The following is an 18,767-nucleotide window of genomic DNA, read 5'->3' as shown; positions in this document are numbered from 1 at the left end:
GAACACACACTCCATGAGATAAATGATTTGAAGTCCCTCTGGTGACTTGGGGGAGAGCAGAAGTGAACAGGCAGGTACTAGATCAGATTAAGAATGGGAACTGAGTAAAGTAAGATAGCTGGTGAGGTCACTTTGTCAAAGATGTCTGGAGGGAGGTTCATAGGATTAGCTAGGTAAGGGATTTGACCCAGAAAGGGCATATATGTGCAGTTTGTTTTCAGATGGCTTGAAATTGTACACGTATAAATTTTGATGGAAAAGAAACATAAAATGGGAGGGACTGAAGGTCTAAGAGAGAGTACAAGCAAGAGAGCAAGATCCCTCAACTACAAAAGTAAGAAAAGAAGAATTGATGGATGATTTTGGATGTTCATAGTTTTCTCCATGTGGTAGTGGGATGTTGAGAGAGATACCAGTCAATTTTCAATTGCTTTGTGAACTGGGAGATAAGAGTGACGATCCTTGAGCTTCTGGCCCGGGTGATTCTATGAATGATAGTATCATTTGCCAAGATAGAGACTATGCACTTCTCTCCCAGTACTCAAACATAGCTAGTTAATTATAGCTGTGATTGTTGAAAAGCTGTTTCAGTACCATGCCAAAATGAGAAAATTTCATTGTACCACCCTTGTTTTCATCTCCCTTTTGATCTATTAGCCCTTTGGGAAATGATGACTGTCAGCAATGGTAGATTCTGTTAGATTTGTCAGTGACAGATAAAATTGTGGCTTCTGGAAATAAAACAACTTCCAGTTATTTATACTGATGGCCTATAGAGATAGTGTGAATAGTTGAAAGAAAGAAAAACCAACCAGCTATAAGCTTGAACCTTTAATTTTTGCTAGTGGCAGCTTGAGCAAGAAATGTAAATCATACATAAATTTAATGAGTTAATTTCACGTATTTTTCCTGTTCTTATCTACCTTTGATTAAAATGCTGAAATACATTAATGTTTTTTAAAAGCAAGGAGGAGAAAGAATCCCCTAAACTGGAAATGTCTATAAATTGATAATTATCCCCTGTATATAGTCACTATTTAGATAGATATTTTAATCTTCATGGTCATTTTCTCTATATGCATAGCATGAGTGTCTTTAGACAGAAAAATATTGCAATAATATTTTCCACACACGAGCATTTTTGCTCTAAAAAGCTCTAAACAGAAGGTGTTCCAGATGGTGTCGTTTTAATGTGTATTCTTTGTATACTTTAAAAATTATTTTGGAAAATAAAGCTTTCTTGATTACACTTAAGGGTTTCTGGCATGCTATTTGATGTTGTTATTGGGACTTAGATTTTGTGCTTTTCTTTTAGGCTTTACTACTGTTTGTGCAAATAAAAAAAATCATATGGTCAAATATCTCTTGTTAGCGAATATTTTAGACCAGGAAGGCAGAAGGCATTTTCCTGGACAGTAAGAAATTGTATCGTCACTTTGACTGAAATGTTCAGGAAATTACATATTTTTCTCAAAATTTGGGAACTATTTTTGCACTTTAACCCTCGTCTCCTGCGTATGTTTTTCTAAGAAATAAGTTACTGTGTTTACCATTTTCACATTCCATAGCTGCATGCCCATTGCCATAGACACTTACTATGCTTTTGTTGAAAAGTTGCTGGTTTTAATAAACACAGTGTGAATAAGTAAACTGTGTTATCAGAAACAGAAAAGACTAGTGCGTTTTTTTTAGATTCCTTGGTTGATATATAGTAAAGCATAATACACTTGATGTCTCCCAAGCTTGACTGCATTTCAGTTTTAATTGCAAATTCTTCACATAAAGAAGCTTAACACTGGGGAATAAACACTTTATCAGTATGTTTCACAATTATGGAACAGATTACTTTTGTCAGTTTGGGAGATTAACACCCTAAGTTTAATATTCCTTATTTCCTATCACCTTATTCCATATGATCTTTTCTCCCCCTTCAATGTGTTTTATAGCAGCTAATATGTTAGCAATACTCCAGAGGCTGAATTATCTTAAAGTGGTTTCTAAATTGTGCACGTAATTGCAAATTAAACAGTAGCCTATTGCCCACAACATAAGCTTGAATGCTTTTGTAACTTTCTGATGATTTAATTCTTAGAGATGGCTTAATCTGAATATTGCCAAAGCAAACAAGAGATTCTCTTCTCTCACCACCCCCACAGGTTTTAAAAAAAGAAAGGGACTCTTAGAAAACAAATATTAAGTGATTTTATGTTCAAGAAAATTATGATAAAGGGAATATATGTCGATTAACAAAAGGTAGACTTTAAAATGTATGTTATTTGCGTTAACAATTTTGTTTCATTTAGTTCAAAGTACCTCTATGTACCAGGAGTTAAGCTTATGAAGAAATAAGTATGATATGATGGGGAAAAATGGACAAAAGAATGAGCAGATCCCTCTAAGATATGTGTGTGTGTGTGTATGTGTGTGTGTGTATGTGTGTATGTATGTATTGTTTTTGTTGTGTTTTTTAAAGAAAAGTATTTTTAACTGGATCTATCATCCTATGAAGGACTTAGGTAGGAAGAAATGAAGGGGGCCTGAGACACAAGGTAGTCCAAGAGGTAGAAATAATAGGTTCAGATAAATAGGATGGGCTAGAAACAACCTCAGTATGGGTTGGCCTTAACTTTGAGCGCTTGAGGAGGACGCATGAGACAATGGGCCTGGAAAGATAGACTGATACTCTATTAGTATTTTCAATTGAATTTAATTCATAACTTGCCTTATTCTGGAAAGCATTTCTGAGTAATTCCTGAGTATTTGGAAGTTTAATATGTTTCCAAATAACCCATACTTCACAGTAGAAATCACAGGAAAAATTAGGAAATATTTGATCAATGATAATAAAATCATAACATCAAAATTGTGTGATGGAGCTACAAAACTATTTCAAGGAAGTTGAAAGCTTTAAATGCTTATGCTAAATCAAAAGATCTAAAATCCATCCTCTAAACTTTTACCTTAAAAATCTAAAAAAGAGCAACTTAGACCTAACGTGGTTCAGAGAATGAATTGATACAGACAGTAGAAAGAATGAATAAATGGAATATATTTTAAAAAAAGAAAATCTGAGTCACCAATAGCTGGTCCTTTGAAATAATCAATTTAGTTAATAAATTTTTAACTTTTTTTGGAAAAGTTAAGAAAATTGATAAAACTCTAACTAGAGGATAGGACAGAAGATACAAATTACCAGTATCATAAAACTATGGATCATTTTAATATTTAAAAGATAAGAAAATATTATGACCAACTTCATACCAATGAATTTAACACATGGAATATAGTCAAAACAATTTTTTCAAATACAGAAATTAGGCAAACATATTTATTCCCACCACTTCTATTTATCGTTTTATTTCTGGTTTAATATGATAAAGCAAGGAAATTGGAGAGAATCATAAGTATTGGAATTATAAGTTAAAAACTCAATTATAATTTGTTCTTTAAGCAACATGGTTAATAAAATGAAATCATACCCTGTTACTATTCAAAATATATGTGTCTGATATAGCACTCATATCCAAAACATGGACAGAATACATATAATTCAATTAGAAGAAGACAAAAACCCAATAAAATAACAAAAAAAAATGAATAGAGATGTCTAAAATAATATCTATGAATAGCCAACAAGCATATGTAAAGTTAATTACCATAGAAATAGGCACATATACACCATGGAATACTATGCAGCCATAAAAAAGGATGAGTTTGCGTCCTTTGTAGGGACATGGATGCAGCTGGAAACCATCATTCTGAGCAAACTATCACAAGAAGAGAAAACCAAACACCGCATGTTCTCACTCATAGGTGGGAACTGAACAATGAGATCACTTGGACTCGGGAAGGGGAACATCACACACTGGGGCCTATCATGGGGAGGGGGGAGGAGGGAGGGATTGCATTGGGGAGTTATACATGATATAAACGTCATGCACATGTACCCTAGAACTTAAAGTATAATAAAAATAAAAATAAAAATAAAAATAAAAATAAAAATAAAAATAAAAATAAAGAAATACAAATTAAAATCACAATGAGATCACATTGAATAAAATAAGTTTTTTAAAAAGTGGCATGCAAAGCGTTGGCCAGTATGGTGGGACTGTAAAATAGTACATTCATTTGGGGGAGCAGTTTAGAAGGTTTTTGTTTTTAAAAAGAATACAGTCAGTTTACATGTAACTATATATCCCAACAAATGAGCTCCTAGGTATTTACCCAAAACAAATCATAATATAGGTCCACAAAATGACTCCTATGCAAATATTTAAATCAGCTTTATTTATAATAAAAAGGAGACCCCAAATGTTTTTAGTCAGTGAACGTGTAAACAGAGTATGTTATGTGTTCATATGTGAAGTACTGATTATCATTATAAAGGGACCTATATTAGCAACAACACGAATGAATCTCAAAACCATTGTGCTGAGTAAAAAAAGCCAGGCACAAAAGAGTAATACTGTATAATTCCATTCCTATGAAGCTTTAGAGCTGGTAAACTAATGAATGGTGACAGAAGGCAGATAAGTTCTTGCCTAAGATTGTGAGTGGGGAAAGGGATACAATGCAAAGAGTTATGAGTGAACATTGTGAGTGATGGAAATGGTCTACATATTAATCATGGTGGTAGTTACTCAAGTGTAAACATTTGTAAAAATATTTCAAACCATACACTTAAAATGAGTTCATTAAAAATTCTAATGACCAGGCATCAGTCACAGAAATAACACAGTTCATACTTTCCCAGAAGAAAACAAACCCAAAAGCCTATTTGGATGAGAAGTAAGGTCTTCTTTGAGAGGTTGCTTAGGAAGTATAAAGAAAAATGCACAGTACACCCTTCTAAAACTATCCTCCAAAGTCCTGTCCATTACATTTCCAACATGCCTAGGATGCTTTTCAAGGCAGAATGTAAGTGTACAGTCTTGAAGAAGAGAAATAGGTCTTCTGTTATGAGTGGCTTTAGCAGATCATCTTTCACGTCCATTCTAAAAGTGTGACTGTGTAATAAATTGTTGAGGAAATTCTGTTTTGTGAATCTTAGGTGTGATAGGACTAAGAAGAAAGGCAACAGAAAGACACATCACCATTTCACGTCTTGAATGAGTCTTTTTGGACCTGAGGACCAGAGTTTTAAATTATGGAGATCTGATTACTCAGGTGAAGGAAGGCTCATAAACCAGGCTAGTACTGAGTACCTCGAATGTGCAATTCCTACCTAGTTCTGAGGCCTCAGACACGTTCTTTCTGGCTCTTAGTTTCCTAGTCATATATGGAAAAAAAGCTTGGCAGAGAGATTTCCAGTTCTCTGGCTCAAAAGCTCAATGACAGTCTAAGATGGCTTGGTTCAGAAGGCTTTAAATATCTTTTCCTTCAAGGGATCAGTCAAAACTTCAACTTATGTGATTTGTTTCTAATTACATTTTTAAAAACACAGACATGTATAAAGAAGGAAACAAAATGTCCATGAGTTTTCTACCCAGAGTTAATTTAACATTTTAGGAAATGCAATTGAATTTATACATATGTGCAATTATGCATTCTTTGCTCATTGTACTAAGTTTATAATATATATATTTGGAAGTAGCTAAATCACTTAACCTTTCACTAGTTTTTGGGATTTCAACTTCCATTTTTTAAATGTTCAGGTAAATGTATGTCTTTGTGTGCATGTGCACGTGTGCGTGAGAGAGGGACAGAAATATATTGAAAGAAACAGATATTTACCTTCATTTCAAATCATGTACTTATGAAAGAGTCCTGTGTTTGGAACTAATTGTCAAAAGTAATGGATACATGTTTTAAGATTCTTAGAACATATTTTCAAATTTCTTTTTAGAGTATCTCATAAGTCTTTAAAATACTATGCACATCTTGTTATACTCTAGTGATGAACATCATACATTTTAGATCTTTGATAAATTGCTTTGACACATCATTGATTTTACATGTGTGTATGTGTGTGTGTCCATTCTAATAGTGTGACTTTGTAATAAGTTGCTCAGGAAATTCTGTTTTGTGAATCTTAGGTGTGATAAGACTGATATATATATACACACACACACACACACACACGCACACACACACATACATATATATACACACATACTTGATTCTTAGACTGGTTTGTGGTTACATTGGCTAATTCTTTCTGTGACTTACCTTTCCATGGCTGATGACCATGTTTCTGTGGAGGACTTACTATTTTATTTTTGTATAAATGCTTAGGATATTATCTTTTCCAGCCATATTTATAGAGTATTTCATTTGCTTTTCAGATTTGTTTAAAATATTCTTTATATGAGCATATTTATTTTTTATGTAGTCAAGTTTGTTGATTTATTATTTGTAAAGATACGTCTGGTTCTTGTCATAGACTAGGCTCAAATATGATTGTTTATGCTTTATTGTTATTGTATTGTAGTTTTAATATAATTGTTTTTGTTAGTCCTTGGACCTAGTTTCTAGGTCTTATTGAACTGGCTTGATCATTATAACAAATAAGAATTTTTCTTTATATGGCTTTGAAGTGCCCTTTGGAATTTATGCTTAGAAAATGGATAATTAGCATAACTAATTTCTCTGTAATTAGAGTTCATCAGTATTACTTTTCTGATTGTCAGGATATAAGTAAATGTTTCCTTGGAATTCTCATCCGGGAATGTGAAATTGTTGTTTGATAACACTTGAAATCTCAAAGTCGACCAGCATTTGTATTGAACATATCTTTTGATGCTTTATTCAGTGTCCACGAATTTTGGGTAAGCATCAGAGAGGCAAGTTAGTGCACTGATGCTATTAAATGCGAAACCATCTATTGCACTGCATATATACTTTGGGATTCGCCCTTTGACAAATCGAGAAAGTTCTACTCTTCACTAATTCACAAGGAGACAGCTCAACTCCTCATCAGAGGATTTTTTTTCTGACTAGAAAGAAAATTTGAAGTTTGAAAATGTCACAATTTATGGCAGAATTATACTCATATTGTAGGAGGGCCACTGCATTTTGGATTTCTTTCACTGCTTGCTAAAACACCGATTGTAGTTGTTTATAAGCAAATAGTTACAAAGATTTTATATCATATTTAAAGCTCAATTATTAAATTACGTAAAATGTTTCTCTCTTTACCTAAACTTGTGAATATAGCAAGACATAATGTTGATTAAGTTCACATAATCAAGAGGTTTGATATTTCTCAAAAAAATTATCTGAGTTATATAAGTTAGACAAATACATCCAGCAATAGAATGCTTTTTTGAGCTAAAGATGATATAAGATCAATGAAAAGGCTGTAGCATGTCAGGTGTATTAGTGCAAATTTCAGAATTCTTCAAAAAGAAAATTACAACACCTAGAGGTCAGGACTGCTCTGGTGCTGTGGAAAATAGAAACAATAGATAAAGATGTCAAAAAGCAAGAGATGAGGATTACAAGCACCAGTATTAGTAAAACAGTAGTAGTTATAGCAAGTTCAAATGTTAGAAATGAGCGTGATAAGGTGCAGGTATCTTTGTCTTCTTCCAGGAGCATTTCAAGAAAGAATACAAAGGGAAGAAAGGAAATTTTTTATTTCTTTTTTTAAATTAGGTACAATGATTATCAGAAATGTAAAAGATTACATTCCTTATTATCCACCCCTTTCCCCCAAAGCCCCAGAATTCATGCAGTTTATTCATGTCTCTTTAGGTTGAATATATAAACTAGCCCTGTCAAGTCTGAAATCAAGATTACATAGTTTTACTTTGGTGTAAATGTACTTAAAATACATCAACAATCGGTTTTTCAAAGCAAACTTTGTATCTAGTGATAGGTCTTTAAAACTGCTATGTATCCACTAAATGCCAGACACTATGCTAATGACTGGAGATACTGAAATTCTTTGCTTGCCTGTGTACAGTTTGGAGTTTTGTGGCTAAAACATTCACATAGCTACAGCAGGTGATACGATGCAGGACAAAGCCACCATTGAAAGATTGAAAAGAAGTATCTGTGACATACTAACCATAAGAGGGAGGTCAGGAACAGTGTCAAAGAGTCTTACCTGGAGTAGAATTTGGGGGGAAGGTTTGGAGTAGCCAGCCAAAGAGCAGGCAATATGTATTACAAAATCCAGGAGGTTGTGTGTGTGTGTGTGTGTGTGTGTGTGTGTGTTTATGTTTCCTGAGTGTCTTAAGTATAGGAGAATGGCAGATCAAATTGCATGTAAAAATATAGGTTAGCTTATGAAGACTTTTTATCTTGAAAACTCAAGAACTTTAAGGCAGTGATCTGGAAGTGATGTCATTAGCTTTGCATTTTAGATCATTCTGGCAATAGTGAGGAGTAGAGATTACAGAGGTTGAGAATTGGGAAAGGAATTCCGTAAGGAGGGGCTGTAGTTACCTGAAGGAACAACATGAAGATCTGAAATAAGGCAATCTTGGAAAAGAGAGGAGTCAGAGTGAATACATTGGGAAACTGAGTCAACAGAATTTTGTGACTGAAGTAATGTGGCAGTGATTGGGTAAAGAGACTGATCTACACTTAATTTATCCTAAATTTCTAGTGTGGTATGTGGAAAATTTTTGGTGCCAGAAGGTTGGTATGGGAGAGCAAAAGCTTTGATATGCTTATTGCACATTAAGGTGAAGATTATCAAATACAAATATTCTTTAGTAGTATAGTTTATACATTAGTCATTAATATTATGTCTGTTGAGTGTTGTCCTAAGTGCTATTATTATGTTTATTTTGCCAATGATGAAACTGAAGCAAAAATAAGGTTGACCTGTCTAAAGTTACAAAGGAAGTAAATGGCAGAGCTAAAATTTAAGTTCAGAAAGTCTGATTGTCATTCCCACTCTCAGGTGCTCTATTCTCCTGCTTTTCAGTCACATGGATATCTATCTGATCTATGAAAATTATAGCCTGGAGATAGGGGTTTGGAAGTAAACTAATTTATGTGAAAAGATGAAACTACTGGCCTGAATGACATGACCCTGGAGAGTCCGTGGAGCTTTTGTGTGAGCTGAGGTTATGACTTTGTCATTCAGAAAGAGGAAGTGAGATTGGGAAAGAGACTGAGTGACCAGAATGATAGGAGGAAAATCCAGAAAGAATTGTGCTATAAAATTCAAATTGAATGCTAGTTTTTTTCTCTTTTTAAGAAATAAAATCAACAATTCTAAAACCTTAAAAAACATAGCCGGAAATAGCAGTTAGAAGTCACAGGTGATAGCCACAATGGTTTTAGTTTAGTTATTCAGAAAGAGAATAAAAGAGGCTGGGGAATGAAAAGAAGTGAAACCATAAATTCAGAGAGCTTCCTCAATGCTATGGAGTGATGTGACTATACAGGCCAAAGAGGGATTGAGTGGAAGTTCATGGTGGATAAGAATAAAATAAGAGTTTTTCTTGTAATAGGTAAAACAGGATCACGATTGTGTGGATTTTAGGGTAATCTGTCTTGGAGTAAGATTTTTTTTAAAGAGCAAAATTATAATTTGAAATGCTTTTTAAACTTTTAACAGAACATTATACATCCATGGGCATACCAAGTTGGATTTCACAGTCTGGCATACTGCAATTGAAAAAGCAGCAGGTACAGATGGTAATGCTTTACAAGATCAGCAGCTCAGCAAAAATGACGTTCCCATTATAGTGAACAGCTGTATAGCATTTGTTACACAGTATGGTAAGTATCACTGAGTTTGTATTCAACCTCTAGAACTGATCATATCATTCTTACAGATTTTTAAGTGGTACCTCTATTGGACTGAATTGAAACCCTTTATATTTATAAGTACACTAGTGAAAAATAAAGGCAGATTTACTGTTCAGCTAATTACCATTCCTTCTCCCAATAAGACTCATTTAAACTATACCATACATTTTTACCATTTCCTCCCTTTATATGCATAAAATATTAAATAACATATTGAAATAATCTAAATTATAATATGTACATAAAAATAGTAGATTATATGTTTTATTCAAGTAAGAAAAAATAGTAGATTGAAGACTATCTTTCAGAGATTACAAGGCTAGATTAAAGCCTACAGTGACACAACACGTCTAAGCATGTTTTTAGAAGTGATGAACTGTGGAACAATATGTAAAAAAAATTTGCTTCCTTTGGCATACATAAAGTGTGCGTGTAGTTTATATTCAGCAGTATAGCTATTAATTTTCACAATTTTTGCTCATTTTCAACAGATGTTTCAATGAATAGTTTGCAAATAAAAAACATGTTGATCTGTACCATGGTCCAGCTTCATGTCAGTTTTATATGCTATGTTAGTATTTTAGATATACCTGAAAGATATCCTCTTTTCTTCATGTTTATTTTCAAATGGTTATGAGTTCTCCAAATTCCTTTTATTGCATATATCTTTCATACTGTAAATTTCTTGACGCTATTTTAAATGTGAAAATGTTAAAATGTTACCATGAGCCCTTTTAACCTGTAGGTAAATGCCATTTATTTAGATTGCAAATGTGGAAAAGAGGAAAATGATTTGATATTTTGGATTGTATTAAATTTTTTTTGTTCTCCTAATATTAGAGGTGTCTTTGGGTGTTTTTAATTTGAAAAGAAGATGTAAGTAGTGAGGGCTACAGTAAAGCATTGTATTATTAGTTAATTGTTTCTTTATCAAGTGCTTATTGTATGCCAGTCACTGGTCTCACTCTTAGAAACACAGTAGTGGAAGTAAAAAGTTCAAGACAAAGCTATGAATCATATCTTCTAGTATGGGAAACTGACAATACACTGATATGTAACAAAATGTCAGAACTAATGATATGTATAAAGAAAACACTTTTCAGGAATTAAACTTAGGCATGTTTTAATCTCTTGTTCTAGGGAGAGTGTCATTTTAAGTATTTTACTTACTTTGTATGTAATGCAAGTGCAATTATTAATGTCCAGATTCATTGTGTTTTTATGATGTATCTACTGAAATATATACATAATCACGTATTTGGGCATTACTATAAGAAGTTTCCTGCTGTGATAGTATGTTCGTGTTTTTCTTATTAGCTATGATCATCTGTTAAAAAATGGAGGAAGGAGAATGTTACCTTTATTTGTTACAGCCATTCAGTGTTAGTGTACGTTTTGCAGATATACATGAATCATATATATGTTATGTTTTAACAGGAGCGTAACTGGGAATCATCACAACATGTTAGTTTCATAATGGCATAAGGCCTTTCTTAAGCAAGAAATAATTAAAATACCTTGACTAGCTCTGATGTAGCCAATTTAATGTTTTTCTAGGGAAATCAGAATTTTCCTTGTGTTTATTTGGGTTTAAAATAATTCAGCATGGGATTTTTTTCAACTAAAACTTATATGTTATAAAAACTTTATACATCTATTACAAGATGCCTTCACTTGCATGTTAGAATAATAAAGCCAATGAAGGATTGTGTCGATATAAATATACACGTACACTTACATATATACACACATATGTGTACATACATATATTCATATATATGCATACATATAGTCATATAACATATGTATATATTATATATAAATGTATGTATCATATATTTTATATTATATGTAATTATATATAAAATTGTGTTTGTATTATATATCTACTGAAAGTATATAAATAATCGCATATTGGGCACTACAGTAAGAAGCTTCCTGCTATGATAGTATCTTTATGTCATATATATATTTATATTGAGAACACTGGGGAAACTTCAATGCTACTAGCATGTGTAGAAGAAAGATTTGGCAAGAACTTAGAAAATATCCAGTGATTATAGGATGCAGATGGTTTCATGGTAGCAATTATTTTGAACCTCCCGAGTTGTGGGTTGAAATCTCAAGACCAATTTTCTGTGCTCATTGTGTCATTGTGTCAAGGTTTGAACTTGACTGAGTTCATAAGATGACTTTTAGGGCTTTAATTTTTAAAAAGTAAATTACACTAGTTCTTGGAGAAAATTATTTCAATTATATAAACAAAATTATGTTCAAATTATTTTTCAGTTAACTTACTTGAGTGCCAGCTATTAGAAATTCATTCAGCTAGGGATATACTATCTCAAATGCTTAGTCAGTATTGATTTTTGTAGAACTTGCTTATTCTTGCATTAAGCAGTCATTTATTGAATACCTGCAGAGTAGTTCTAGGCACTGTGTAACTGCCGGATATACACAGAGATATGTCACAGAAAATAACACATAATTTTTGCCTTCTAGAAGTTTGCAGATTTATGGATAAGAGACAAATACATGAGCAGTTACAAGTCAGTGTGTAAAATTATCTAGTAAAGAGGTTCAGGGGGTGCTTCCGGTGTCCATGGTGTAGGGGTAAATTTCACTCAGAGAAGGCGTGGTAACAGAGAGCTTCATAGGTAAAGCACAGTGCTTACCATGAGCCCTAAGAGAAAATGGGAGCTAGTTAGGAGAAGAGGATAGGGATTCCAGGAGGAGAAATAGTGTGTGCCAAGGTATAGAGTCACAAATTTTGTACTGGGAGCTTTGTGGTATTAAACGTGGCCAGAGCTTAGTGTAAGGAGAAGGAGTCAATCAATATAAAAGGCAACAGGTTAGACCAAATCAGGTAAGGTTTAATATACAAAGTAAAATCCTCAAATTTTGCCTCATAGGCAGCAAGAGGGCAGTATTCGAATTTTTAAGCTTGTTGATAACACATACAGACCCGAATTTTAGATCATGCTGTTATCATTGTTGAGACACACAGAGGGCTGCACAAGAATATGGGCAAGGAGTTGTGACAATGTGGTAAGAACTCAGTGCACAAATAATAGCATATGGGATGGAAAGGAGAGGACAGTTGTGAGAGTGAGATCATGATGAAGAATCTATGTGATGCAGTACTGCATTATTTTGTTTTTAATGTGCTGATTGAAAAATAAATACTCTGACTTGTAAGGGCTAGGGAGAAGGCAATGCCGTATATTGAGGTAGAGAGGAACAAGATAAAGAACATGGTGGGGGTGGAAAGTGAGGTAATAAACAGGGCAGGAGAATTAATTCCTTTGGGTTATTTTTATTTGCCATAAGATGTATGGGTGTATGTGTGTATGTTGCATGTATATGTAATGGTATGTGTATGTATATGTGTGTATGTGTAAAATCATGGAAATTAAAACCTGAGTTAAAGTGGTTATGTAGAAGTGATGAGGTTGGATGGGTTCTCACCCCGTGGGCAGGAAGAGAAGAGAATTGAGGAAGGATCCCTGGGATGACCAGAAAGTATTAGATGAGCAGAAAAAATTAGAAGACTGAGAGAGCAATCACAGAGGGAAGGGAGAAAAATCATGATATGAAATCATGATGTAATGAAAGTTATGGGGTTACAAGAATTTACAGGCTTTCATTCAGAATGTCAAATGCTGCAAGGAGTTCTCCCTAGATAAAAATTGAAAAGCATCTAGAAAAAAAGAACATTGTTAATATTCTTGATGAAGGGTGACCCCACCAGAATGGGGATTGGGCAGAGATGCAAGATTGTGTGGTCAAAGGATTAACAGGCATGTGAGACAGTAGAAGGAATAAATATAGGAAATTCAGCCTGGTTGTGAAAGGAACAGGGAAAAGAAGCCTGGGAGGAGGCAAGGGAGGCTTTTGGGGTTTGAATTATTGTCATTGTCATCATCACTCTTCCTCCTAACCACTGCTCCTTTTATTTGGTATGGAGCACTTCATAAATCAGTAACCATGAAAAAGAGGTAACCCAACTCTCCATAGGAAATAAGGTGAAGATGGGAGCATTCAGAAATTAATATACAATATGGGGGAAGGAGGTTGATGACATTTATACCAGAGAGGCTCACTTTTGTCAGTGAGAAATAGAGGTAAGTTGTTTGCTGGGAGACTAAGTGAAGACAGGGCACTTTAAGTAAAAGAACGTTTGAAAAAGGTACTATGGAGAGCTGGAGGAAGGACTGATCAGGAGCTTGCTAAAAGCTGAGTCTGCATGATTTGCTCATTAGGTTTACATTTTAAATACTAAAATGAGGGGTAAGAAGCCTTTCCTGCTCATGTATGTTTATATCATCTGTTGCGTAATGATTTCATCATCTTACTCATCATGTCAACACAAACATTTGTTTCGTTTTTAAATATCAAAGTGGCTTTTGTATTTAGACTTTTAAAATATAACTTGTTTTTGTTGTTGTTGTTGTTGTTTTTAACAAAGGTTTAGGATGCAAATATATCTATCAAAAGAATGGTGATCCTTTGCGTGTAAGTGAACTCCTGGAGAGTTTCAAAAAGGATGCAAGAAGCTTTAAATTGAGGGCTGGAAAACATCAGCTTGAAGATGTGACGGGTGTGTTGAAAAGTTTTCTCTCTGACATTGATGATGCACTGCTTACCAAGGAGCTCTACCCGTACTGGATCTCTGCTTTAGGTAATATTTATACAGATATATATAGATATGTATGTGTGTGTATATATATATATATTATACAAACCATAACACATGCTTGCCTTTTAATACTTAGACTTTTTTGATAAATAGAAATTTTAATTGAAAGAAAAAATGTACATAATGGCTTAGAACAGAAATTGTATAAATATCAATAGCTGTTTCAGTCTACCTCAAGAGAAATTAAAAATATTTGCTCAATCGTTTGGTATATACTTAGTTTTCAGTCAATTTCTTAGCTCATACTTTGCTTTAACTTTGGAATATTATACTCAAGTCCATGTGTGCTACTAATTTCCCATTAAAAATAAAATGAAGCATTTACTACATGATTCATTTTGCAAGACAGTGTATATAACAGTTTTTAACTGTTGCTTCATTTATCCTAGATTCCATCTAATGAAATAGAATTTTGTTATACACTGTAAGAGAAGCTAATTAAGAGATGACCCTAGGAAAGGAGTTTATTAAATCCCTCATGGGTCAAATTAATTTCAGTAAAGCCTGTTTTTAACCTCCAATGCTTTGAAACAAGTCCTTTTATTGAAACATTACAATAACAAAGACTTAAATGTAAATATTGCCTTTAATTCCACCTTTTTAATAAAGATGCTTTTGTTTATCCATATTATAGTCCTTTTCTCTACTTTTGTAATTTATGTATATAACATTTTTATTTTTATTAATAAACTGTAACCATTTCTCATATATCTATAATATTTTCCAAATGATAATTTTCAGTCCTCCGTTGTTCTAGGTTTTAAAACTTACTTTTGAATTGTTCTATAATTATAATGTGTTTGTCTCTTATATATTTAATCTGTTTCAAGATTTGGAAAATGGCTTTTGAATCTGGTCACATGGCATTCCTCTATTGAGAAGTAATTTTCCTCATTGAAAGTATTTGTTTGATCTAAAACAAGTGATCTATTTAAAGATATTTTTGAAATGATGTCACAAAACACGCCCAGTTTGAAAATTATCCCAAGAATGACCCTAGTTAGTGTCAGGAAGAGTAGCATTATAACGAAAATAAAGTTTCTTATGATACAACTACCTGTCAGAAGTCTTTCATTTGCCTTCTGTTTCTCAAATCAGTAGGGTTTACTGTAATACCAAGAATACTTGATTATATAATTTTCTAAGATATAAAATACAGAGATAAATGCATTGCTTTAATCTCAGTTCCCTTGAAACCCTCATTTTTGTTTTAAGAAAGTTTTATTGAAATGTGTGAAGCTGTTTAGAGTATCTCTACTTCATAAAGACTTATAATTTGTCTTTATTATAAAATTGGTTATCAGTAGTACATGGCAAGGATGGGCATGGTGGCTCACACCTATAATCCCAGCATTTTGGGAGGCCAAGGCAGGAGAATAGCTTGAGGCCAGGAGTTCGAGACCAGCCTGGACAACATAGTGAGACCTTGTGTCTGCAAAAAAATAAATAAATAAAAAATTTAAAAAGCATTAACTCAGACATGGTGATGTGCTCCTGTAGTCTCAGCTATTCTGAGGACTGAAGTGGGAGGATCACACGAGCCCAGGAATTCCAGGCTTCAGTGAGTTGTGGTGGTACCACTGTACTCCAGCCTGGGTGACAGAGCTGAGATGCTGCCTCTTTGTAAACAACAACAGGTGACAAATATACATTTGCTAAAGTTGTCAAATTGAGTGACAAGTCTTCACTGTTGTCAGTCTACCAGAACAAGGTAGTGAGCAGGGGTCAGAGTGTGTCCGAAAGGAATGTGTTCACCTTTGCCTTGCCTGTGAAATCTTTGAGAATTTATTTGGAGAAGGCTTTGAATACTGGGTCAAGTAACCTTTAACTCCTTTGCTTTTGCAAACAATATAGTTTGGCCAGACCCTTCAATAGTGGCCATGTTGGACCTGAAAAGAATAAACCAGTACCCTCTGAGTGAATTCATAAAGCTCTTTTGATGTACTGTGTACTTGAGGTAGAGAATGCCTTACAGCCATGTACCACCTATATTTATATGACATATATCTGTTCTATATGTCACTGTTAAATTCTATGTCTAGTTGAATTGCTCATTGTATTTTCTATATGGCCTGAAATCTTTCCTGAGTTTTACTTTCAATTTATTTAGCTTTATTTTGAAAATATGTATTTTATAAGATGTGTGAAAATATGCGTACCAGCATGACTTTTTGTTTTAAGCATAATAGTGTTAAATTTTAAGGAATAAATGCAATTTATTCTACAGTTAGAAACTAGATAACGTGAGGATAAATGTTTGGATTATACTGGGAATTATACATAAATAATTTCCAGTAATGTCTTTGAATGTAATTTGGGTGTTTCCCCCTCTTTCTTATAGAGAGTCATCTACTACTGCACTTAATTCAGTATACTCATGTGTATGGTTATTGATCTCATGTACAGTCTAAATCAGTACAAAAGAGATATCACTTGCAATTTTGAATAGGAGTGCACTTGAAAACTGTGTCATACAGAGTTTCTTACCTAGCCAGGGATCCTAATGTCCTTCACAAGTGACTTTGTAGTTTTAAGACATCATTAGTGTGCTGCTGATTTTCTGTGAATAGAAAAGGTAAGGCTAAGCAAGAAATAAAATAGTCTTGTATCCAAAGATAGTTGTGAATTGCGAGGAAATAATAAGTGTGGTCTCCTTGAGTTATCAAGTCAGCACAAGTGATTTATTTGAAGAATGATCTATTTCCACTGTCAGATAGTATAGGTTAAACTGTCACTGCATGTCCTCTACAGAGAGTCTAGATTTTGGGGGGGTTCCTGTCTCTAGTTTCTCCAGATATTTGCCTTCTTGGAGTTAGGTGAGTGGAGGGTAGTTCCTTTTCATCCTCCTCTCCATGAACCAACAAATTTCTGTTCATGACAAAAGCAGGAGGTCTATCGTCCTCTAAATCCAGATTATAGTTATTAAGGACTCGGCTTGACTTCTTCCATTGTACTCTCACCTTTTCGAAAGAGTTGAAAGTACGCTTTACCTGGATCCAAGGGGTACTGTATAGTTCATAGTTCCAGGGTAGTTCATAGCTTTGGAAAGATTTTTATAATTTCGTGAGAAACAAAAATCAGAAATGTCATTTTCAAATATAATTGATAAAACATTTCCTTAGCCAGAGTTAAAATACTTTTGGCTGCCGGGCGCCGTGGCTCAAGCCTGTAATCCCAGCACTTTGGGAGGCCGAGATGGGCGGATCACGAGGTCAGGAGCTCGAGACCATCCTGGCTAACACGGTGAAACCCCGTCTCTACTAAAAATACAAAAAACTAGCCAGGTGAGGTGGCGGGCTCCTGTAGTCCCAGCTACTCGGGAGGCTGAGGCAGGAGAATGGCCTAAACCCGGGAGGCAGAGCTTGCAGTGAGCTGAGATCCAGCCACTGTATTCCAGCCCGGGCGACAGAGCAAGACTCTGTCTCAAAAAAAAAAAAAAAAAAAAAATACTTTTGGCTTAACTTTTCAGTTTGTACTCCAGTTTGAATAATTAATTGAATATATTCCCATTAAGTTAAAGTTCAGTACTCCATAAAGTAGAAGATAAAAAAATACTATCCCTCCTAACCTTGTATTTTAAAAGTTATTTATTTTCGATTATAAATTATAAGAGCTGGAGCACATAGTGCTGGAATGTTATGTAAATAAATACTTTTCCAGATTGATAGAAAATTACTTTAGAACTTCGAACAATTGTCTACTGAAACCTGATTGTATCACTTATTAAAATGCATTTGTTTGTGACTATTTTACAGTACTGCTGATAGACGAATTCATAACCTTGATAATTAGTTTACCCTCAAGATTGTTTTTTTTTTTCCCTCCAGATACGCAAGATGACAAGGAAAGAATTAAAAAATATGGAGCATTTATACGTTCTCTTCCAGGGGTCAACCGAGCAACACTAGCAGCTATCATTGAACACCTGTATAGGTGGGTAGATGAATGAACTTTTCTAGACATTTCAAACACAGCACTCAATAAGTCGCTATTTCTTATATGATTGTAAATCTTTCTACATATCATAAGAGCTCATGTTAGTCTGTCTTTCTGTAATTAAGTCACATTTACAGATAAATAGCACCAGTAATTTCTTAATCAGAAATAATCATATACAGTATCCTCAAAGGCATCTGATGCATAAGCAAGAATTTTAAAACTCAGTTGGTTTGGAAGCTGGAGAATGAAGGATGTGCAGGGGCCAGAATTCTGTAACAAGAATCTGTCTATAAGGACAGTATTTTCTCATGGTGGACATTTCTTTATTATCAGTTTATATCTTAACTGACCTTTATATTTTGGTATCAAGCTATTGACACAATGAGGAAATTTTAAAAATCAAAAACAATTTTCTATG

General features: G+C 33.9%; 1 protein-coding gene across 4 annotated transcripts in view; it reads left to right on the top strand.

Moving 5' to 3' along the window:
* Positions 1-18,767, top strand: part of ARAP2 (ArfGAP with RhoGAP domain, ankyrin repeat and PH domain 2) — a 179,253-nt gene that overhangs the window by 102,193 nt on the left and 58,293 nt on the right. For all 4 annotated transcript variants that reach the window (XM_033213941.1, XM_033213944.1, XM_033213942.1 and 1 more), the window contains exons 20-22: positions 9,518-9,681; positions 14,180-14,392; positions 18,238-18,343. In XM_033213941.1, coding sequence (XP_033069832.1) covers positions 9,518-9,681; positions 14,180-14,392; positions 18,238-18,343 — 483 coding nt within the window. The remainder of the gene's footprint in view (positions 1-9,517; positions 9,682-14,179; positions 14,393-18,237; positions 18,344-18,767) is intronic.

This window comes from Trachypithecus francoisi, unplaced genomic scaffold (assembly GCF_009764315.1).
Source record: "Trachypithecus francoisi isolate TF-2019V2 unplaced genomic scaffold, Tfra_2.0 Lachesis_group1, whole genome shotgun sequence".
In the NCBI taxonomy this organism is placed as follows: Eukaryota; Metazoa; Chordata; class Mammalia; order Primates; family Cercopithecidae; genus Trachypithecus; species Trachypithecus francoisi.
Note: the sequence above shows the minus strand (reverse complement) of the source record. Positions and strands in the feature narration are given on the sequence as shown.